Consider the following 24,724-nt stretch of genomic DNA (forward strand, 5'->3'; position numbering starts at 1 on the left):
CCTGAGGAGGAGGCCATGGAGCCATCCTCAGTGCCCGGGCCAACTTTGCTCCAATGGAGCCTTGGCTGCGAGAGGGGAAGAGAGAGACAGAGAGGAAGGAGAGGGGGAAGGGTGGAGAAGCAGATGGGCGCCTCTCCTGTGTGCCCTGGCCGGGAATTGAACCCGGGACTTCCACACACTGGGCCAATGCTCTACCATTCAGCCAGCCGGCCAGGGCCAGGAAGCCTTTTTGCAAAGGGTTGTACACTAGGATCAGAGGTCAGGTACAAGCCAGGGTGGGACCAGGCAGGATTAGGGGCAGGTCTTGGTTCAACACTTCCAAGAAAGTTTCTGAACTTTGAACTCTTTTCCAGTTCAAATGTGATTCTCTAAGTTTCAGATAGAGCCGACCACATTTCACCGCTGATTTGTTATAATAGCTCTGTCTGGGCTCACACAGAGAACCCCCCTGCGCTGACCGTCTGCTCTGTTACATAGCGGAGCCCAGCTGAGGTCCTTGAGAACAGGCACTTCTGTCTCCTTTGTTCTTTGATGTGTCCTAAAGATCTAGAACAGTGTCTGACACATAGTAGGTGCTCAATATGTACTTGTTGGATGAATGAATGAATGAATGAATGAATGAGGAAGCATTGTAAAACATTGTTCTGAGACGAAGGGTATGATGTGTCAATGCTGTATGAAGCCATGATGTAAAAGTAAGAGTTTCATGACTATTGAAGGTTGGGACCCTCAGGGGATTCAGTTTCAGCAGAATCCTTGTCCTGCCTGTAACGTGAGAACTGAGTCATCCTTTCTGATGAGTGGCGGGCTCTGCCAGCATCTCCTAAACCTCAGTGTCTCCCACTCCACCTCCGAGATATTGTTTTTGTCACATGGGATACAACCGTGCCCCGCCTTCACAAGCGAAGTCATTCCTGGGTAGACAAAGGACAGAACCAGGACCCCCACCCTTGCAGCCCCTTCCTGTCTCCTGGTCCCCCATTTCGAGTATTCATAATCCTGATGCTTACTTTAACATTAAAAAAAAAAAAAAAAAAAAAAAAAGCAACCTGTTGGATGAATGTTCCTCAGGTGTCACTCAAAATCCAGGCTTTATTACATTTTCTTTTCTACCCCAAATAAAGCTCAGATTTTCCTCGAGGAAGCCAGACGTTGACACAGATGCTCCGGAATCCTCCTCCTCGGAGCCTGGGTCCATCTGGTCCGCAGCTCAGAGCTAAGGTTTCAGTGGAGCTTGTAGAGGAAGGCAGGCGCTCCGTCCAACAAGCTGTCCCCGGCGCAGCATGTAAGGCTGGCTCTAAAGTTACCCCCTGTGTTTCATGAGTGCAGTTCCATCAATATTAGTACGGGGTGTGGGGCCCCAACTCCGCCTTGTTTTTCCTCCCAAGTGCACTAGAAGTCTGAGAGCTCGGCCTGAGGCCGGCAGGGAACAGGCTCAAGGATTCTTGCTACAAAAGGGATTATGCTTCTGCGTGGGGACCTTTATCCCAGGTCACAGTTTGGGAGAATTAGAATATACCTAGATTATGGTGCTGGATGAAAGCTTAGTGAACGCTGAGTTTCTGCCAAGCCACTCTTAGATGTGTTGTTGCTTTGACCCGGGCGGCGACTCCAGGGGGTTGGCAGGACTGTCTTCAGGGGCATCTCACCACTGAGAAGCCCAGCTGTGCCTGCCACCCTCTGCGTCTCAGGACACTCTACCTGGGGACAGAGTGCAGAGGGCAGCAAGTAGCAGCAGTAACAGTGGTCGTTTCCCACGGGCTAGGTATTTGCAGCCGGGCTGCCAGTCTGCAGGTGGCTAGAGCATGACCTTGGCTGACCTTGGCATCCAGCCTCTAAGACCCTTATTTTCTCTCCCGAGCACTGTCCCCCCAACTCCCCACCCCCCACCCTCGAATGAAATGCTCCCAGGGCCTGGCTCTGTCACGTCCAGTGGTGTCAGGAACATCACTACCAGTCTGGCAGCTCAGACCTCATCAGATAGTTGTTTCTCTGTGAGTGCATGCATGTGTCCCTCCGTGACCTCGCTTGGTTTGGCCAATGGCAGGCATTCATTGGCTAGAGCCCAGACAGAGGGAGAGAAGGACAGGGTTCTCTTTCCTGCACCTCCTGCTGAGCTGGGGTTCAGTGGCTCCTCTCAGTCTGTAGCAGCACCTGGTGGCGGCTCCTCTCCTGAGTTCTGGGTACAGCTCTGGCTTGTTGTAGGTTCCAGCAGTCCCTCCCTCTCTGGTTCCCTCAAACACACTTTAACTTTGTAACTTGAGCTTTTCCCAGCTGCACTTTCTTGCATTCGATTTTTAGCCCTTGGGCTCTAGGGGTTACAATGTACACACTTAGCTTCCCACTGCTGACTTTGAGTAAAATGTATCACTTTTTGTCAAGTGTAGAAAAGATGGTGGGCCCATTTAACCACCAGTGAGTGTCCTTTATGCGAAAGTTACTTTATGGAATTACACAGACATACGTTAAAAGGCCTAGAAGACAGCATTATAATTTTTTGCTTTAAAAAGTTCTTATGTATTATAAAGAAATGATGAAGAAAAAACAAACACAAAATAATGAAGATAAAAGGCTTTTTGCATTTATCCAGATGTTTGCTGTTTCCGGTGCTCTTCGTGCCTTCCTGGGGCTGGGTGTCCTCACACGGCGCCCCTTCTCATCGGCACACGGAGCTTTCTGGTGGGCTTTGTCATGTGGACCTGCCGGCAAGGATCCCCTCAGTTTCCTGTTATCAGAAAATGTCTTGATTTTCTTCCTATCCTCAAAGAGTGTTGTTGCTGTTGATAGAATTCTGGGTTGGCAGTTTTTTCTTTTTTTCTCTCTCCCAGAACTTTCTAGATGCAGTTCCATTCTTTTTCGGCCACCGTGGTTGCTAGCATGAAGGCCTCTTCTAACCAGAGTTGCTCCTTGATTGGGATGAGGCAGAGGGGGCAGTTAGACATGGGGCGGGGGCCGAGACTCAGAGCAGAAGTTTCTCCTGGAGGTCTGAGCGCAGGTGGCAGTTTGACCATCATAATCAAAGGCTTAGGAAGGATGATTTTTCTCAGCACCAATTGTGAGACGGCCAGAGGGCTTGTGATGGAGAGGCTGCGATATTTAATGGTTGATACACGGCCAAGGTGAGCCTTCCGGCCAGCCAGCAGCCCGCGGAGGAGCAGGGGGCCTAGGAGAGGATGACGTCACGTCAGCCAAGGGAAGAGGCTGAAGGCAAGGGGTGGGGGAGGCCCAGACTAGGATGCTACTGAGACATCAGGCAAGGAAGTGGAAATTATCCTTTGCATTTTCTACCGGGAGGCTGCTGGTGACTTTAATAAGATGTACCATATGGGAGGGGTTTGGGGGTGAGTGATCAGTAAGGAATATGAATTAGGGATTGAGTTCAATGGCATGAAATAGGAACCAAAGAACACTGCCCTCCCCCACACCCAGACGGGGTAGATTTAGGGAAAGTCAAGAGTATCCGCAGGTACGAATTGGTCTGGTGGTTCAAGGATGTCGGAGCATCAGGATGGTATCACTCATTGGCACAAGGTGGCTGCTGCCTTGGCGGTCATGACGTCAATGTTTCAGGCAGATGGAATAAAAGAGAGGCAAAAAGTCCTGTGCACTGAGTCTGCCCCTGTGTAAGGAGCCTTCCCAGAGCCTCAGTCAGCACCTTTGGACTGATGTTCAGTGGTCAGAGCTGTTCTCAGGATCAGGTTCATCTGCAGTGAGTAGGGAGTTATAGGTATTTAACGGGGTGCCTTTCTAGCCCCCTCACCCTAAATTGGGGTTTCCTGGATAAGGAAGAAATGGAGGCTGGGTGTTGTCTGCCACCCGTGGTCCGATGGCGGTAGGGAGGCTGATGGCTTTCACAGTTGTTCCCAGTGTTTGGCAGGAAGACAATGGGCAGATGGAGAGTCAGCCCAGACATGGGGTGTGGGGGGTTCTTTCCTCTGGAGCTGAGGGAGCCTGTGCGTGTTCAAATGCTAAAGCGAATCCAAGTCCTGGTGATCGCGTGTGGCTGGTTTCCTGGGGCCCGAAAAAAACTCCTCAATGCACCACGTGGCTCTCTAAGACACTCTCACTGTCACACTGCAGTGGTGGAGGGTTTTTTTGGTTGTTTTGTTTGTTTGTTTTTAGCGAGAGAGACAGAGAGAGGGATAGATAGGGACAGACAGGAAGGGAGAGAGATGAGAAGCATCAATTCTTCGTTACAGCATTTTAGTTGTTCACTGATTGCTTTTCCATATTTGCCTTGACTGGGGGGCTACAGCAGAGCAAGTGACCCCTTGCTTAAGCCAGCAACCTTGAGCTCAAGCTAACGACCTTTGGGCTCAAGCCAGTGACCATGAGGTCATGTCTCTGATCCCATGCTCAAGCCAGCAACCCCGTGCTCAAGTGAGTGAGCCCGTGCTCAAGCCAACAACTTTGGGCTTTCGAACCTGGGCCCTCAGCATCCCAGGTTGATGCTCTATCCACTGCGCCACCACCTGGTCAGGCATGGAGAATTTTATTTAAAAGAAAAATAAGTAGAGGCATGTGCATGGCTCTGCTCCGTGGAATTGGTGCAGGTGGGGCTAGCTCTGGCCGCTCTTTCCACATCGGTAGGTGCCTGCCGCGCACTCAGGCAGTGACACAGCTTTAGAGACATTTGCCGGGTCAGTCTTGATCAGAGATGCAGGCTACACTCTGTGGTCTTTTCATCCTGATCGGTGGGCTGTATTGTTTGATGCCAGTTTCATCAGGTTTTTAACCCCCCCCCAAAAAACCCCCCCCAAAACAGTGTACCACCCCGAGGGATAAAAGAGTCTCTGCCTCCTTCGTGTTCAGACCGACGATCGCTCACTGTCCTTTAGACGTGGTTCTGGAAAGGTAGAAGACAGTGCACCATGTAATGAGGGGTGTAACCTATCATTTTAAGGTCAGGTAGAATTTTTAATTGCATCTCCCTTCGAGGTGGTTTAAATTCACAAGACTTTTTTTTTTGGCAAGAAATTCAACATGCACCTCTCTTTCTTCTTGGGGTATTTTATTCAAAAACCTCTGGTGTCGTGGTTCCCCCAGCTCATTACTGGGAGCTGAAATTTGTATAATCTCTCAGATCTCGAGCCTCTGCCGACGGGGACTGCTGATTTGGCATCGTCCATGTCCCCAGTGGAACCGGCAGCCTGTTAGAGCCCATGGAGTCTCTCTTGAGTGGAAATTGATTTTGAAATCCAGGATAAGGAGACCTGCCACTTACCTCCGGGTCCCGCGTAATGAGTTTTCTTCAGGTGTGGTGACACAGTTGCACCTGCGACTTAATGAGTCCATGGGCACTTTAGCTCTCTCAGTGGGACGTCCGGACCTTCCCCAGGACGTGTGTCTGACGGGGGTAGCTGAAGGAACCTCCGCTTGCCCTTGGGGGCGGAACCCCAGAATCAACGTGTGGGGAGGTTTCTTTGCGGAAGGCCTGAGTGGAACTGAAGATGTCTGTTTTGCACAGGTTAGGGTCGAAGTTGGGGATATGCCTTAGACACAGTTTTTGAAATTCTGATTGGGTCAAAAGTGGAAAGGTCGGGCCCTGGCTGGTGGTTCAGTGGATAGAGCTTCAGCATGGTATATAAATATCCTGGATTCAATTTCCAGTCAGGGCACACAGGAGAAATGACCATCTGTTTCTCTATCCCTCCCTCTCCCCCTCCTCTCCCTCTTCTTTGCCTACAGCCAGTGTCTTGATTGGTTCAAGCTTGACCCAGATACAGAGGATAGCTTGGTTGGTTTGAGTGTCTGACAACCCCAGATGCTAAAAATAGCTCGGTACTTGAGCGTCGGCCCCAGATGGGGTTGCTGGGTGGATCCTGGTTGGGGTGCATGCGGGACTCTGCCTCGCTATCTTCCCTCCTCTCACCTAAAAAAAAAAAGTAGAAAAGGCAGGTGGAAGTAAAAGGGTCCCTTGGCTGTTGCAAGTTTGCTGGGATCTTGATTGTGACCTTGACCCAAGGGCACTGAGCACAACATGAGAATGCCAAGTCTGACTCTCAGATCCTGTCCCATCTGCTGCCCTTTGTTCCCATGTCCTGTGCACCCCCTTCTGCACCCAGAGATGAGGTGCCATCTCAGGCCTCTTCTCTGACCTTCAGGCTGGGATGCTCCCCCATGATGACAGGATTGGCTTCTGCTGCCTCGAATGTCCTCTTTCAGAGAGGCCTCCTGACCTTCCCTAAAGGGTCCCCTAGGCCAACCACACTTCCGTGACCCCAGTCGGCTCTTCCTGGCATGCATCTCTACCTGAAATAAGAGGAACTACTTAGGTGTCCATTGATTTTTGGTCTGTTCTCCCACACTGGAACATCTGCTCCGTGCCGGCAGGGATGTGTCCCCGTGCCAAGAACTGTGCTTGGCTTGTCATTGGGAACGGGTAAGTGGGGAGCAAAGACACCCACCCATCCTGGATGCAGCCCCTGACTCACAGGGGTGATGCTTGTTATGGGTCAAACTGTGCCCCCCCAAATCCACACGTTGACGTCTTAACCTCCCCCTAATACTTCAGGATATGACTGTATTTAGGTACAGGGTCTTGAAAAAAGGTTTGCATGGACCCTCGTCCAATATGACCTGTGTCTCCATGAGAAGAGGAGAGGTGGTCATGGGCCTGTTAGGGACACAGCGAGAAGGTAGCCACTGATAAGCTGAGCGGCCTCAGAAGAAACCAGCCCCGTGGTGACCTTGATCTTTGGCATGACCAGCCCGCCGGAGCTGTGAGAAGTGGATATTTCTGTCGTGTAAGCCCTGGTCTGGGATACTTCCCTAGGACGTCCCGAGCAAACAAATTCAGTGTTCTGCAGTGGAAAGGAATACGATAGCTTTTAACACACCTGGCTGGAAATTCAGATGTTGCTGACCTTCCTGAATCCCGTCCTCTCCCTCACATCTCTGGGTTTCCATCTTGTTTTGTTGGAGACTTCTGAGAGCACGAGTGTTGGTTTTGGAGATGGATTGATTTGTCAGGGCCCCTGCTTGGCACACAGGTGGTCCACCAGGCTCTCGCCCTGGGCTCTGGGTACAGAGAACATTGGTTATGCAGAAGGAGAGGTCTGGCTATGACTTTATTCCCCAAAGTCCTCACCACCTGGCCCCCTGTGCCTGCCTATGTATCTATTTCTTTCTCACGAGTCTTTTCTCCTGCTTGGCCATCTTATGTGGTGTTGGTCAGCTTGTCCTTCTTGGTGCTTGCTAGCTAATTGCAATTATGTGCCATTAAGAGAAAATGGAGAGAGAGAGAGAGAGAGAGAGAGAGAGAGAGAGGGAGGGAGGAAGGGATCATTGTGGTTCGAATGAGATGTGAGGAGGAGTGGATATTTCCAATACTGCCTACAGAAAGGAAATGCAATTTGGGTAAGTTTATGTTGCGGAAAAAAACGTCGACAGTCGAATCTCATTCTGCAGCAGGGCTGGGTTGCATGGCCCGAAACCCATCAGATCAGATGTAACATCTCCATCACTGAGCAGGTTAATAAAGCCCCCTAATAGGATTTGCTGACCATCAGAACCGCAGGACCAAGTGGCAGGAAGGTTTTATTTATTTGCCATCTGTATGTAAATTTTGCTATTATGGAAATTGTGCCAGATACGGAGCTGCAACGAGAGAGCACGCAATGTACTGTAATATTTGAGCTAAGATACAAAGGGGGGGAAAAGCCACTTCTGTGGGTGTATGTGCGTATAAATAATCCAGCTCATTGTGGCTTTCTGGAAGAAACTCAATCTTCAGGCTCTGGGATCTAACCAGCGATCACAGTGGACGGGCTCATTTAAATCTGCGGCAGTCAGTCACTCAAAGCCCGGAGCCGGGGCTGAGCTTTCCTGGGAAAAGAAGTGCCCATGCTTTGCCTTATTATTAGCTTTCCGAATCCAGTGCCAGCCCGCCCTTCAGTGACTCCTCGGGTGACTATAAAGAGACCGTTACGTTGCTAATGGGCAAATGTTTTTGGAGTTAATTATAGCTAGTCATGGACAAGAGGAACACCTCTGTGCTTTGGATCCCAATTGCGCCTCAGCGGAGAAGAAGAAATGATATGGGGACCCGGGAATGCGGATGTAGCTGCCCTGAGTGTCCTGGGGCAGCAGGTGAGCTGAGTGGCTTATTGTGGCTGCCTGTCCATAAGCAGTGTCTGTTGCACTCTGGGACACCTGGTTAGGAAGTCTGACTTGGTCACCGCTTCCTGTTCCCATGGTAACGTGCTTGGAGTCCAGAGAAAGTGGGGCACCTGCTTTGCTGAGACCTGCCCCACAAATTAGATCACCTCCTATGTGTGAGTTGGTTCTAGAATGACTTAGGCCTTTTAAATTCACTTTAGTTGTCACGCGACCCTCAGCCCGCACCTGACTCTTTGGGAACCACTTGTGCGGGGGAGGGGAGGGTAGCATGATTTCAGGAGACACCTGAGGTGAGTGTAGGTATTTGGAGACCAAACAGAGGGGCTCGGTCTCTCTTCCTACTGCCGCTGAGGGGCTGCTCGAGGGCCCCTGTTGGTGGAGGTGGTCAGCACACCTGGCATTCTTTTTAGATGGAGCCCTTTTTTCGTGTGTGACAGGAAACCAGGATGGGTATCTAGGTCACATGAGAACAGACGCTGATACAATTTGTGTTGTACACAGATCTAATGTAACTCTCGGGCTACAGTTTCCCCTGGAGGTGGGAGGGGGCAATGTGGCTTTATTACTCTGACTTCCCTGTGCTTTGTAGCAGCAGGTTTGGCAACTAAAAGAAATATTGATGTCAATTGATTTCCACGAGGTTCCAAGGAATGCCACCGTCTTCACAGTCATTTTTTTATTTTTATTTAAGCTACAGGAGGCAGGTAGATCAGTGTCCTATTAATTTTTTTTTTTTTTTTTGGTGGGAGATTTATTTATTTATTAATTCAACAAATAATAGTTGGGGGTTTCCCACCTGCTGGGTTGTGTTTCTGCACCGACCCACAGCACAGTGTGCACGCATGCGGTTCTGTGATCTTGTGAGGCCTATGTTCTGGTGGGTGGGGCGTGGGGAAGGCCTAGGCGTTTTCCGTTGTATGGTGGCCTTATCTTTGGAACCAGACAGGACCTGAGAGGGTGGGCTTGTTGATTTTGGATGGAGCGAAGTCCAGGTGGAGCCTCAGCAGAGGGAGGGCAGGTCCGATGGCCGGCAAAGGGAAGAGTGCCCGGCCGGGCGCAGTATGGGCGGGGGTCAGCGACGGGGCTGACCGTGTCCTCTGAACTGGGGAGCGACATGTAGAAAGCGATTTTTGTCTCCATGTCTTGACCGCCGTGAATAAGGCTGTAGTGAACTCAGGGGTACACATATCTTTGCAAATACATGTTTTTAAAACTTTCAGGTCGAAGAGGGGTTGCTGGGTCACGTGGTAGCTCTGTGTTTAATCTTGTGAGGAACCTCTGTCCTGTTTTCCGTCATGGCTGAACCAGTTTACATTCCTGGGGCCACCGAGGTGTCCCTCGATAGAGCACTGGATAAAGAAGATATGGCAGCTATGTACCGTGGAATACGACTCAGCCATGAGAAAAGATTACATTCCGTGACAACATGCGTGGTCCTTGAGAATCTCATGCTGGGCGAAATAAGTCAGGCGCAAAAGGACAAGGACCATATGATGTCACTCATACGAGGGATGTAAAATGGAAAGCCACATATGAACAAACAAGACAAACAAAACCTCATAGACTCAGACAACAGAATGGTGCTTACCAGACGGAAAGGGATCGAAGAGGGTAAAAGGGTCAAATGTATGGTGATGGAAGGGACTTGACTTGGGGAGGTGAGCCCTCGATGCGGTATACCACATGATGTGACATAGAGTTGTACACCGGAAATGTATACAATCTTAGTAACCAGTGCCACCCCCGTAAGCTTAATTTAAAAACTAACTAAATAAAAGGAAAGTGACTTTGTAGTATTTCCAGCTCATGAGAAAATGCCTGTCACAGGTGAGCTAACGAGTAGGTTCTACTTGATTTTTTTTTTTTTTTGAATTTTTATTCTCTTAAGGGTTTGTTTTTGCAATGGAAGCTTACTGCAAAGGCAAGACAGGGATGTGTGAACAGGGACCCGTGGAAGAGCTCTGGGGCAGCTGCTCATGGCGCAGTGGCCAGGGCAGAGCTCTGGGGCAGGTGGGAGTCAGCTTGGCTTCTAGGCGAACAGAGAGTTGGTGGCTTTTCTCAATCCAATAGCGTCCACCCGAGTTCCAGCCTGCGCAGTGACGGGGACAGCTCACCAAGTGCGTGCGGCTCGGTGAGGCTGTTTTGGTGCCAAGCGGTGTGATGATCTGGCCACTGTATCAGAGGAAACTGTTGGCCAAGTTTGAGATGAATCCCCAGCTAAGACTTAGCGCTTTTTTGGCTGGTGCTCCTCCAATGCGTGAGGTTTATCATTGGCCCCTGAAGGCTGGTTCTGAAGCAGAGACGCAGGGAAGTCGTCTGAGGTCCGGGCGAGCTGTGTCTAAGAAAGACGGTTTTGAACACTCCTGGCTGCCTTGGCCATGGCTTTGAATATTCCAGACAGAAATCCAGTCTCTTTAGAGTTCTTGCCTTTCTTTTTTCTTTTCTTTTTCTATGACCCATGGTGCAGGAAGTCTATCTGTTGAAAGGGTGATTAAAAATATTTTTGCTTTTCATTTTCCAAGTCTCTGCCTATAATGTTAGATCATATTTTACCAACACGGCTAGAGATACTAGACCCCAGAACACAGGCACCCACATGGGTTCCTGGGTGGCTCAGTTATTAACCCACAAAGAGATGGTCTCTGGTCCATGTGCGGAGGACAGATGTCCCCTTGCAGGAGGGCCAAACGAGGCCATGTCCCTGGAGCGTGGTCTCTCTTCCTGGGCATCTGTGCGTCCCTCACACTGTCACCTCCCTAGGTAACTGAGACATTATCCTTCCTTCTTTGCAATTGTAGGATCTGAGCTAATGAGTCATTGTTCTTTCACGGCAGATTTAAACCGGGATTTCTTGAAGAGTAGTGTGTGTGTGTGTGTGTGTGTGTGTGTGTGTGTGAGAGAGAGAGAGAGAGAGAGAGAGAGAGAGAGAGAGAGAGAGAGAGACAAGGGTCAGAGGAGATTGTGTCTCTGGGGAGACTGTGTTCCTGCACTGAGGAGATGGGGACCCCTTGGAAAAGGGCTCCCACCGGTGGCCCTGGGGTCAGAGGTCCCCTCCCATGAGGGGGTCTGTGACCCAAAGTCACGCTGCACACCAGGCAGAACTGCAGAGCTTGTTACCTGAGACTGCTTCTGGGAGCTGCTCACAGGGCTGTGCTGGTGCAAGTGACTAGGTCACTGTCACATTTACTGCCCAGTCACCTGACTCCTATCTGCCTGGTCCCTGGCAACACGTGAGTTTACATCCATGGGTCTGTAGATGGGACATGGGCAGCCTATAAGGTTTTCTAGCTCCTAGCTTGGCAGACAGATGCCAGAGACTCCCCCACCCCGACCCCCCACTAACCCATGACCGACCGCCACATGTGGACGAGTGACCCAAGTTCAAATGGCTTTCTCCTCCATCCCCACTTTGTCCACACACCACCCCAGAGTGATCCCACCCCTCTGTCCCCGACAGGGTGTAGAAGAACTCTGGAAGGATTGTTCTCAGCTTTTATTCATTTATTTATTTTTAAACCAGCTGGGCCAAATGGGGCCAGGCATTAAAATTAATTGGAATGTAAGAAAGTATGTAGAATTTCTCGAATTTGCGGATGAAGAGCCGTACTTATTATGTGCTTTCCCGCATTCCTGGGGCAGCGAGGGATGGAGCAGAGTGGGGTCAGACGTCCCCCTCAGCCAGAGGCTAGCAGCTAGTCTGGGGGGGACAATGCTGCTGGTCCGGCTAGGGGGACAGAAGAGGTGGTGCGGTGTTCAGTGCCCGTCGCCTGCCAGGCCCAATGTTGTGCTGTGTGATGTGAATGCGGTCACTCATTTGCTGCTCAAGGCAACCATTCCCAGTGGCCACCATTATGATCCCATTTCACAGCTGGGGAGGCTGAGGCCCACAGTGGCTCAAATGATCAGTGATGAGTGGCACGGGTTGGCTGTAAGCCCAGACGTCAGGGTCTGCAGACGCGTCCTTCCCCCTCCATGACGCTGCTTCCTCGGACGCTTTCCCGGCTGGGTCAAAGGGTCACTCGGGTAGGCCTGGCGCTCAGCACTGACCCACAGCCCAGCTGAGAGAGTGCGAAGCCCACGTGGGCACGAAGGCGGCCTCCTCCCGTGGGCGCCATGGGCGGGGGCTGTGACCACAGGGTCCAGTCTTGGTTCTGTGTCTCCCCCCTCCTGTGACTGTAGGTGTGTGAATATTTCTCTGTCGCAGTCTCACGGGTTTGCACGAGGGACGCATACGACCATCTCTGTGCATCCAGCAAGCGATCGGGGCTCTGGTGGTGACAGAAGGGGACTGCTGCTTTGAGCGACACCCGAGGGTGAGGGAGGCTCAGTCCTGGGCCCCAAGGTGCCACATGGGTGCCACGGAGTCCACCAGAGCGCCTTTATTGTGAGCAGCTATGTCAGCAGCAGGGAGATGTCCGTGTTGGTATCCTAGGACAGCGACTGCCTCTGACATCACTTTGCTCTGTTTCTTCCTGTGTTGGACAGAGCCCGGTCACTTCCATGTGCGGACCTGCTCTGGTTCTTTGTTTGGTTCATTCCACACGTGGGCACTGAGCACCGCACGCACACAAAAAATTTGGGGGTGCAGTGAACATCAGCAAGATGTGAGCTCTGCTGTTATGTGTGGGCCTCACAGTCTGGGGACCATAATGTGCAGAGCAATTCTAGGGAGTGCTGAGAAAGAGAAATCGAGGTGGAACAAAAGAAAAACTTACCTTGACCTGTGCACCTAGGAGGACTTCCCTGAGGAGGTGTCGGTGAAGTTAAGTGTTGAAGGATAGATAGGAGTGATCTAGATAATTGAGGTGGGATGGTGTGAGGAACCAGGCTTCAGGCAACATGGACAGAATATGCCAGGGCCTCACTGAACCAGTCGGGGTTCAGGTGGGGAAAAGCAGGCACTCACCCCAAAGAGAATCTAATGAAGGGTTGAGGGAGCCACCGGGCATGAGGAAGCATCCTGGCGAAGTGAGACACCCCGGCTCAGCAGGCGGGGGCGGGGAGGGGAACCCAGGAACCCAGAGAGAACAGAAGCTGGGCCAGACTGGCCCCCAGGTGCCGTGTTCACAGAGAGAGATGCGCAGCTGCTGTCACAAGTGGGGAGCAGCCAGGGGCATAAGTACCCCGCCTCTCTTCTCTCACCACCCAGTTTCTGGCTGTTGGATGGACCCCAACAGGAAGCCTAGGGCAGACCAGAGGGTCCCCAGAGGCACTGGACATGCAGAGAAGGAGAGAAAATGGACCTGCAGGAGAGACGCAGAATAACTGGAATGGCTGGGGTGGGGGGAAAAGGTTGCAGGGCTCTGAGGAATGGACAGGGACAGGGACTGGTGGGAAGGACAGGGCTCTGAGGGACAGGGACGGGGCTCTGAAAGACAGGGACAGGTGGGAGGGACGGGGCTCTGAGGGACAGGGACTGGTGGGAGGGATGGGGCTCTGTGGGACAGGGACCGGTGGGAGGGATGGGGCTCTGAGGGACAGGGACCGGTGGGAGGGATGGGGCTCTGTGGGACAGGGACCAGTGGGAGAGATGGGGCTCTGAGGGACAGGGACCGGTGGGAGGGATGGGGCTCTGTGGGACAGGGACCGGTGGGAGGGATGGGGCTCTGTGGGACAGGGACTGGTGGGAGGGATGGGGCTCTGAGGGACAGGGACTGGTGGGAGGGACGGGGCTCTGAAAGACAGGGACAGGTGGGAGGGACGGGGCTCTGAGGGACAGGGACCGGTGGGAGAGACGGGGCTCTGAAAGACAGGGACCGGTAGGAGGGACGGGGCTCTGAGGGACAGGGACCGGTGGGAGGGACGGGGCTCTGAGGGACAGGGACCAGTGTGAGGGATGGGGCTCTGAGGAATGGACAGGGACAGGAACAGGTGGAAGGACGGGGCTCTGAGGAATGGACAGGGACAGGGACAGGTGGGAGGGATGGGGCTCTGAGGAATGGACAGGGACAGGAACAGGTGGAAGGACGGGGCTCTGAGGAATGGACAGGGACAGGGACAGGTGGGAGGGATGGGGCTCTGAGGAATGGACAGGGACAGGAACAGGTGGAAGGATGGGGCTCTGAGGAATGGACAGGGACAGGGACAGGTGGGAGGGATGGGGCTCTGAGGAATGGACAGGGACAGGAACAGGTGGAAGGATGGGGCTCTGAGGAATGGACAGGGACAGGGACTGGTGGGAGAGCCCAGGGCCGGGAGCCAGAAGAGATAACCACAGCAGCACCTCCTGAGTGTTTGCATTCATGCATCATGTGACGCCTGTGGGATGGCTACAATGGCTCCATTCCACAGATGCGGGAACCGAGGCTCAGAGTGTGCAGAGTAGATACATAGTCGAGCCAGGATTTGCATCCAGGAAGGCTGGTTCCAGTGTCTCAGCTGCGGACCCAGTGTGAATCGGCTGAATCCCACCACTGGCTGTGCGTCTGGGATGTAGAAGAAAGTTGTGTCACAAAAATAACTCTGTGGGTCATCGTAGTCTAGATGGTGGATGAAATTGTGAAGACGAATTTGTGTGTGTGTGTTTTATGGTAGGTGTGAGTACCCAGGTCACTGACGAGTCTTCATGAACAGGACATATCCCGGGCGGGCCCTTGATTGTGTTGGACGCAAGAGGAAGTGATGAGAAAATTCCCATGTCTCACAGGAGGCTTTAGATGCCCATGATGAAATGATTCTTTATTAGACTTTTGGAAAATTTATGTCAGCAAACATTCTACATGTAGCAGGTTTGACGGAAAATGAGATTAATTCCATAAAAGGTCAGGTTACTTTTGAGTCATGAATTGAATTTTTATTCTTTAGCTTTGTTTCTTAACATTTATTATGGGAATATGACAAAGGGAGAGGATCTTTGATTATTTCCATATTTAATATTTGCTCTCTGTACTCACGAGGACAGTCAGAATATTGAACAACATTCAACTGTATGTTCTTTTGTCCTTGGATGGAGGGGGTTAACTTTATCTGTGTACTGTTTGAAGTTTGGGGGGATTTTATTTGGTCCTTCAAGTGGAAGGAATGCAAGGCCCATGTTTGTCAATAACCTTTCAACCGCAAGTAGGTTAAACCCAATGCAAAGTGGCTTAAAGGGAATTTACTGGCTCGTGTGACTGAAAAGTACAAGAGCAGCTTCAGGTCTGGCTGAATCCAGATGCTCAGACAGTGTGGTTGGGACACAATTTCTTTCCACCCACTGCTTCTGCTTTCCCCTGTTGATTTCACTCTCAGGCAGGCTGTGGTCTTTTGCAACACTTACTGCTTAGTGAAGAGAGATTTGGGCTGTTAAATTCTACATCACGTGTCTATTTGTGAGCCAGTCCAATGTGGCCAGGGGATAAGGTACTCTGATTGGCTTGTTAGGGTCACATGGTTCCTTCTTGGACCAATTGCTCTGTCCAGGAGGACACAATGCTTTGGTAGGAAACATCTCTGGTTCTTAATTACTCTATGGTTACCAGTTTGACGTTTGCATAAGACAGTGTTGCCTTCCTAATTGAATTATGAGAAGCCATTTATTGTGCTCTGGGAAAATCTCAACCTCTCTGTCCCCTGACAAATGCTGTTCATGGGGTGTGTGTGTGTGTATGTGTGTGAGAGAGATAGTTTTTGCTGTCACAGAGGCAGAAATTGTCATTAACTTCACGGTGTGGGGTGTGACAATCTGAGGTATGGCTGGGGGTCACAAGGGGGAGCTTTCTGTGTTGGGAAAGACTTTTGTCATGTTTGATGTTTACATGTGGTGGAAGGTAGACTGATTTTCATGGTGGGACCAATACTCGGGGACACGCAAAGCAGTGAAATGGGTGCACAGACTACATTCCTGATGGTGGGACCATAATGGACTTGAACTTGTGTCAGGTATTGGCTTTATGAATGTGAAGGAAGACCTAGAATTTGTGGGGAAGTCACACCCCGTTCTGTTCTCCAAACATTGAAGACTAAGTGTGTGCATCACACAAGGACAAGGGCAGAGCAGTTAGGGGGCGTCTGCATATCAGCCTAGGCTCCAGTTTGCTGGGGAAGAATGTCCCAGGCATTGTATCAGGGGGCGGATATGGGGGTATTATAGACAGAGGCTGCGTTGCCATTTGGAGACCAGACTGGGACAGAATCTGTGTCCAAGCTCACTCCTATGGTTGGCAGAGCCTGTGTCCTTTCAGTTGTAGGACTGAGAACCCTGGGTTTTTACTGGCTGTTGGCAGGAGGCTGCCCTGAGCCCCTAGAGGCCACATGGGTCTCCCAACATGGCTGTTAGCTCCTTCACAGACACCAGCGAGTGACGGTCTCTAAAGAAATTCTGCTCGCAAGGTGGAGCCTTCTCAGATACACTGTAACCACAGAGTGATGGTCCATCCTCACTGTCACCACCTTCTGTTGCACAGACTCAAGTCACAGCTTTTACTCACACTCAAGGGGAAGTTGTGATCCCCAGGAGTCGGGTGTCAGAGTGGGCCACCCAAGGGTGTGTCTGCCATGCACTGTGTGAACCCAGCACTGGACAAGTGGTAATAGATAAGACACTTCCAGGCAGAGGGAACAGCATGGTCAAAAGTTGAGAGGCAGGAAGTCTCGGGCTGTTCTTAGAACCATGAAGCAGCTGCTCCCCCACCCAACCAGACCGTGAGAGCGAGCGCTCCCACACGCGGACTGGGCCCGTCCATGAGCATCGCCTCAGACACCAGCCTCCAGATCTGTCCTGGGGGTGGGGGAGGTTCCCTGTCATCTGAGGATGTGTGGCTAATGAAAAGGAACACGACGGAAAATGAGAACGTAAAACCTCGCAGACAGCCGTGGAGGGAGGAGCACGTGGCTGGGAGTGGCGGCCTGCCCTGCGACATGAGACGCAGGCTTTACAGCACCATGCTTCTTTGATCCTACATTAAACAGGATATAGGTTCGGTCATTCCCGCTCGGTGCCACCCCGAACAGAGACGGCATTGCCCATGGGCAGTTTGTTATTGCCTCCAATTTTATGTAACTGTGCAAACGTGACATTTTTCATTTCACACCTGCCATTGCCGGCGGGAGCCCGGAGAGGAGCAATTTAGCAGAAATATTGGAGGCCGTCCTCAATTCCCCAAGAGCCTCGCTGTACTTGGCTGTTTAAACGCCTCTCTCCAAGCCCCTGGGTTCACATGGTAACTGTCAGTAAATACGATGGGGGGGGGCAGCCGGGGGACACCTGCCGAGTTCTCTGTCTCAGCGGCTTTCCTGGCATTTGTCAGTCCTCCCCGTGTGACCAGATCTGCAGTTCCTCTCTGCGGTAGATTGGTGCTACATTTGCCTGTGTCTGTAGCCCACCCTCAGCCCAGCCTTCCCAAAGGACAGAGATGCCGGTGTGGAGGGTAGATGGGTCCATGCGGCTGTCGTCCAAGGGCCAGGTGTGAGTGGGGACTCCTTCCCTAATGGTCAGTTTATCCACAAGTAGTTAAATCTTTATCCTGGTTATCTGCTAATGTATCTTTTTCTGTGTAACCCTGTGACTTTAAGAATTCAGGTAACTGATATTTGTGTAATAAAGACCCTATGGGAATAGAAATGTAAGGTTTCTTGTGAGTGTGTGTGTGTGTGTATGTGTATGTGAAAATATCACAAAGTGGTTACATAAATGAGCTAATGATGGCCCCTGTTTATGGGCCCCTGCGTTCTTCAGTGCAGACTGGTACCTGTTAGCTTGAAAGTTGGCCTGTGCCACCCCCCAAATGTTTACACATTTGATTGTTTTAATGATCCCCTAAAGGAGCTTATTCCTAGCTACTTCGGACTTGCCTTCTTTGCATACCCTGCACAACTGTGCCACTGGCTGTTAGCCATGTGAGATGGACCCTGGAGTTCCCTGACCCAGGGACGTCCCACTGTGACAGCTTCTAGACATGGAAGCCCCGACTCTGATCCACCTCTTCCCCCGGGCTCCTTGTCCTCTGTACCTTCTGAGTGGCCCCCCACCCCCTATTTCATTCATGAGGTAACTAACCCAACATGCAAACTGGTCACCTAGGTGAAGCTCGTTATCGGCCGCTGCCACCTTGTGGTCACATCTTTTCCCTTGATCAGCACCCCCCCCCCCCAATCCCTCAAGCTTGTTCCGGTGCTGAGACCATTAATCATTTCCACATAGTTTTAGATACTGTGGTTTTTAAATAACAAGCGTCAAGAATATCACCGAGCCTAAAAATATTTCTCTAAAACACATTTAATGAATATTCAAGGCTTGGATTTTTTTTTTCTTTCTGGGCTTAAATTGTTCTAACAAATAGGGTCTAAAATTGGGAAGAACTTGGGCCAGGAAGTGGAGTGTAGGCATAGTTTTTATGGGGCTGGGCCACGTGGACAGGGCTGACCGCTCAGCTGACCTCAGCCTCCAGTCCCTGCAGAGGTCAGGTTGATACCATATGGCCTAAGGCTCCTGGGTCAGCAGACACTCTCGTCAGCAAAGTCACTGTGGGGGCTCAGAGGTCAGTTCCCAAAAGCTGAGGGAAAAGACCAAAGTTCTCTGTGCAGGATGAACCCTTCCCTGCACCCCTGTGTGTCAACAACCAAACCAACCAAAAACCCTGCGGAGAGAGGCGAGTATTTAGTTCTAACATGGAGAGTCTAAGTATAAGGTACAAAGACTCAGGTGCACTCACCTGGTAAGTTTCTTGTACCCAGCAAGGTGGCAGATGCTGTGTCCTTAGAAGACAAAGTGGGGGCCCAGGTGTCTTTCTCATCGCTTAACTGTAGCAGCTGGAATGTCCCGTCACCTGCTCCAGCCAAGAGGAGTGCTCATCTGGACTCGAAGACTCTTCCCATCATAGACAAGGTCAACATTTCAGACGTCTCTGTGCCCCTCAGGACAAGGGTGTGGCCCTGGACACCTCAGGGGGTGATGGAGGTTTGGGAAGAGAAGCCCTCATGTGTGTCCAGGGAGGCAGTGGTCTGACTCATCTTGAGTCCCCACTGATCTTGGACAGTGGAGAAATCACATTTCAGGGGTGAGGTTCTCCCCTCCCCCAGCTGTGACTTGCATGAGGTCTTTATACTGAACTCTAACACATATACCGAAAAGTGTACATGTACAGAAAAGTGCACGGCCTGGTGAATTTTCATGTCCCACCACATACTCAGCATCCAGAAAAAGAAGCAGGAGCCCGCCCTGGGGACCCCACGCAGTTACTGCTCCAACATGGAGTCCACGATGCCGACTCCAACCTTAGAGAGCGGTTTGCCCATTTCCGACTTTCTGTAAATGGATTCACACAGGGTGCGTGTCTTGGGACTTGGCTTCTTCTGTGTTGTGGTTGGAGGCTCACCCATGTTTTGTGTGGTAGTTGACTGCTTATTCTTGTTACTGCCATGTCTTATGCCATCAGGAGACTCTGTCTACTTCAGTTCTGTTCTTGAAGACCAGTTCATGCTGTTTCCATTTTGGGCTTTCTAGGACAGTGCTACCATGAACTTCATTGTGTCTCTTGGTGAACGCATGAGTGCATTTCTGCCGGGCATGTGCCTAGGAAGGGGGCAGGAGCTGGGCTGTAGAATCTGCAGACACTCAGGTGCAGTAGACATCTCCACAGAGACAGTGCTCCACAGAGATTGGATCAATTACACTCATGCCAGCAATGCCTAAGAACTCCGTTATTCCATGTCTGTGTCAACACTTATTATTCTCTGACTTTCACTGTATCCATTGGACAGTTAAGTGTACGAGTTTAGTCCTGTCCTAGGAGATTTGTTAGAGTGAATCATTTATGATGGAACTTATAGTGGTGATTAATACTAACCATTGAAAAGTTAAGACAAATGAAGCCATGGAATTCATCTGCCCCGTGTGGCTTCAGCACTTCTTGGAGGTGGTTAACTTGTGACTTTCGTGCTCACCGTTGCTCTCCTTAGCAGATGTAAATGCCTGCCTGTCTTTATCGTAGTGTTTGAAGGACTTTTGCAGTTTGAAATTCGGTTTGGGGGGAAGGACTGAGCCCTAGAATGCCTGGAGGAGAGTGAGGTCAGGGATTCGGTTTATCAAGGTTTCCTCATTGCCTGGAAATTAACCACATGGAAGTTTCCGGATTCCCTTGTGTTCCAGATTGCCAATGTAGCAGGGTGACTGGCACCAGAGGTAAGTGGGTAGTTGGGGGGTCTGACTTTGTTGCAGCTCTGGGAAGCTTCTGGAACTCAAGGAGACCTGGACGGCAGGGGCACGGGAGCAGGAACATTCATTATGTGCCCAAAGTCAGCAAGGAGGGTGGGGATCCTGGAATAAGGTAGCCGTGTCTGGAGCCCTGGATGCCTAGTGTGACAGGGCTGGGGAGGGACGTGGGCGCTGAGAGCTAGTGACCTGGCGGGCCCGAACGTGGAGATGGCTAGCTGGCCAAGCCTGGAGGCGACGGTGGCGACCAGCTGGGAAGGGCGGCGGGTGGCGGCTCCTGGGGCTGGCTTTCATCCGGGTTCTGGGGAAGCTGGAGGGGTTAGATGCCACCTTAAGGGCTTAGAAATATGTAGAAAAAAGCATTTGTGGTGTCCTGGGGTTGGCAATCCCATCTGAAGGACACCCTGGGTGGCCACCTTGGTCTGTTCCTGCCTCCTTTCAAGTGCAGTCACGTCACTCAGGTGACGCCGACCTGAAGCACACAGCCCTCCATGCTGCTAGGACCACGCTGGTTGCTAGAGTATTAAAAAGGGCTGACCTCTGCTGGTGAACTGTCATTGTCCCAAGTGTGTCTCCCGCCCTCCCCCGGGACCCCCGGCTGTCCTTAGGAGCAGCGGATACAGTGAGAATGGCGAGCACAGTGGGTGACCGCCTGACCCGCTTGGGCTCTGTCCCTGCTGTTAAATACTGCGGCTGTCACTCCTGGTTGGACTCCAGCTTCTCAGACTCCGAGGAGGAGTTCACCTGCTGTGATCTCTGTCAGAGAAAACAAGAGAGCTGAGGAGGACAGTGGGGGAGGCAGTGCTCATCGAACCGAGAATCGATTCAGAGCTGCTGTGTGACGACCCTCAGGACAAGAGGGGCTGGGGGTCCTCCCCCCGCCATCAGAATGAAAGAAATAATAATAAAGGACTTGAGGGAAAACCCTCAGTGGACATGTCGTCTTGGTACCGGTACCTCCAAGACCGAAGGGGAGAGAGGGCCGGTAGGAGGGCTCAGTTAGGGAGCCAAACCTGCCAGACCTCGTCATCATGGGACTTAACTAGTGAGACGTTCGCCAGGCGGTCTGTGACGCCAGTGGGGGTCACGGAGGACACCCGCTGTGCAGGGGGAGGGGAGGGGCGTGGTTCTGGTTCCTAATCCTGGCTCTGCCGTGTGCCCAGCTCCATGACCTCCAGCTGGTCACTCGCTGAGGAGGTGGGTAGGTCACCGTTTGTACATCTGGATGTCCAGGACAATGGCAAATAATCCCGGCCAGGGGCCGCCTCGTGACAACTCTCTGTGAGCAGCCATGTGCGTGGGGCAGAATGTGACAAGCTGTTCAAACAGCAGGTGCCGGCCGCAATGAGGCCGCCGTGGTCCACGGTGGGAGGACTCTGCTCATTGAGACACAAGTTCTGGAACGTTCTCTCCAGTGGCCCCATTTGGCAGCAAGATGGGGTGGCCGAACATAGGGACAGAGAGGACGCCTCTTTTTCGTGGTTTGCATACATGAATTCCTGGAACGTCGAGTGTTGGCCAGAAAGAAAGCTTAGGGAAGAAGCAGACTTTGTCAATAGCAGAATTTAGCGGGAAGGGAGGCTGCGTCGGGGCATGGAAAGGCATCTGAGTCTCCGGCAGGGAACTGCCACAGAGGCAGGGGTTTCTCAGGAGGTGCCACCCCACCCAAGTGGGTGGGGGACTGTCTTAGTGTCCGTGTACAGTCCTGTGGGAAGAAGCAGAGACCTTTATTTGGTATTTAATAAGACAGTAAGTGTTTGAATTCCCTCAGGCAGCGAAATCTTTTTTTTTTTTTTTAATATTTTTTATTTATTCATTTTAGAGAGGAGAGGGAGAGACAGAGAAAGAGAGAGCGAGAGAAGAGACAGAGAGAAGGGGGGAAGGAGCTGGAAGCATCAACTCCCATATGTGCCTTGACCAGGCAAGCCCAGGGTTTTGAACCGGCGACCTCGGCATTTCCAGGTCAATGCTTTATCCGCTGCGCCACCACAGGTCAGGCCAGGCAGCGAAATCAAGACCTTAGGACTGCCCTTGGGTCCAGGGGTCCTCTGTCCTGAGGCTTGAGGTTGTGTCTTTACAGGTCTCCTTCTTTGGGTCTTAAAGATGTTTGGACTTTGATAAATCCTTTTTTTTTTTTTGAAAGTTTTAATCATTCCTTGGAAGGGCCACTCATCAGACCCCATTGAGGTAAAATCCATATAACATAACATGAGCCATTTCCAAATGAATCATCCATTGGTATTTAGTTTTTTTCTCAATATTGTGAAAATACCACTGTCACGTTCTTATTGTCCTCAGAAGGAAACCGCAGGCCTGTGACCTATGCAGCTTCTCTCTGTCCTCCTCCACCCTTCCTTGGCCCCTGGCGGCCACCAATCTGCTTTCTGTCACCATGGGTTGATCTTCTGGACACTTTGTATACATGGGATCACACATCATGTGGCCTTTGGCATCTGCTTCCCTGGCTCAGCATCATGTTGTCAGGGCTCATCCACGTTGTAGCAGGTGCCGGGTTCCTTTTCATGGCTGCATAATATTCCATGGTGTGGACGGACCACGTTTTCTTTATCCATTCACCCAGTGACGGGCACTTGGGTTGTTGAAAAAGTGCCGCTGTGAGCACGCGTGTTCAGATATCCGAGCGCCTGTTTTCAGTGCTTGGGGGTTGGTATCTGGGGGTGGAATCACTGAGCCTGTCATATGGTGACTCTGCGTTTTACACGTGAGCAGTTGTGAGGCTGTTTCCACAGTGGCCGCCCCATGATGCACCCCCACCAGCCGTGCACAAGGGTCCCTGCGTCCTTCCTCGGGGACCAGAGTTCTGCACATACCGGACCAGGCATGCCTGGCCGCATTTCCTGTCTGAGTGCCATGTTTCTTTTTTATGCTGAGGGTGGCATCTTCAACTGATCCTTTTCACGCCTCTTTCCTGTCCCCTGGATGGGGCAACCTCTTGGGCTTCCACAACCCCCACAAGGCCCTCCCCATGATGCTTTCTACCACCTGGGGGGACCTTGCCCACCTCCAGGTGAGGAGCAGGCTCTGCCGATTCCAACCACTGCTGCCCAGACCCGTGTCGCATTCCCATCACAGGGGGCACCCTGAGACAGCCTGCTTCCCCACGCACGATGAACAGAAAACTATTGCCTGGGGCAACACACCGGGCTCTTGCTTCGGGGCACTTGTGAAAATAACAGGACATTTAGTTTTCAAAGGAAAGCCACTGACTGCCAATGGAAAGGGGACCTCTGCTCTGGGGACACATGGTGACTACCTGCTTTGGACTAAAGTGGTTCTTTCTGTATCCCCCTCCCCCCCAGAATCAAGGCGGCAGCAGGTGTGAAAATCGTGGCTGTGAGGGTCAGCAGCGAAGACCAGTGGGCAGTCCAGGAAGACATAGATAATGATGGCATGCAGGCAACAGCCACGCTTACCTGCGTGGGCCATCCCGCGGACACGCAGAGCAGGTAAGCACTGAGGGGGTCTCCAGGTGCCTCGGCGGCGGTGGTTTGGGGCAGCCACCAAAGCTGACAGCAAATGAATGTGGGTGTGAGTCTGGTGATGCCTGCGCCTCTGATGACAAACGTGCCCTCCTGAGCTCCTCGGCAGCAGAGCTGGGCCACGTGGGGTCCCCGTGGCTGCGTTCCAGGGAGGTGCCACCGTACTGGGCGTTCATTCCTGACACTCCTTAGACTCCAATGACCTAATTAGCTTGGTCATTTCCGAAATGACCTGAACTCACATTTGTCATCATGCCGGGTAAGATAACCATATTTGAAGAATCCATTCTTCTTATTATTGTTATTGTTCGCGGTGCAGAGTTGGGGAACAAGATGGGGACAATAGAAATGATTTAAGAGGCAAGGGGGAACTGTCCCTTTTTAACGAGCGTGCCGACGGCGGCAATGGCTGCTGAGTAATTGTCTCTTAGTGCTTAAGCGCAGTCATTTTGCTGATGTCCCCCCCGGGGATTGGCATATGGCTTTGCACGTTAAGGTGAGTGAACTCATCATTGATGGCCGCATGTCTCTGGCTCAGACTCCAGCTCTGGGTTTTATGGGCTGAGCTGGCCTGCAGGGTCGGGTGGGGGGGGGGGGTCCGGGCAGAGGGAGGGTGTTGCTAATCGCTGTGTGCCAACAGGCAGAAAGATCTCTCAGCGCTATGGTCTCTTTGCCCCTTTTACTGATCTGATATGTATTGCCTGTTGTCATAACTGTTCTTTCTTCTTTCTTCTCTGGTATTTAAAACCCTTTGAGGTCCACAGTGGTAGGCACAGAGGGGGGATGAGTGAATGGATGAATGAATGAATGAATGAATGAGGGGCGGGGGGATGGATGGGAGCAAGGGAAAGGGAGAGATCGGGCAGAGCTTGCCTTTCCCAAACATGGAATTTCTGGCTTGCTGCGTGCTGTCTCTGCCCGAGTGACCCCAGCTAAGCTCAGCTAGAACTCTGTCCTGCCTGCTTTTGATGGT

The 24,724-nt window shown here is 51.7% G+C and overlaps 1 protein-coding gene across 2 annotated transcripts in view; it reads left to right on the top strand.

The window, feature by feature from the left end:
• The window catches only part of TMEM132B (transmembrane protein 132B), a 608,028-nt gene that overhangs the window by 115,064 nt on the left and 468,240 nt on the right, over positions 1–24,724 (top strand). For both annotated transcript variants that reach the window (XR_010729317.1, XM_066260825.1), the window contains exon 3: positions 23,572–23,718. Coding sequence is in view for 1 of the 2 variants with exons in the window: in XM_066260825.1 (XP_066116922.1) it covers positions 23,572–23,718 (147 nt within the window). In the remaining variant the exon portion in view is untranslated. The remainder of the gene's footprint in view (positions 1–23,571; positions 23,719–24,724) is intronic.

The sequence above is a fragment of the Saccopteryx bilineata genome, chromosome 2 (genome assembly GCF_036850765.1).
Source record: "Saccopteryx bilineata isolate mSacBil1 chromosome 2, mSacBil1_pri_phased_curated, whole genome shotgun sequence".
NCBI classification, from domain to species: Eukaryota; Metazoa; Chordata; class Mammalia; order Chiroptera; family Emballonuridae; genus Saccopteryx; species Saccopteryx bilineata.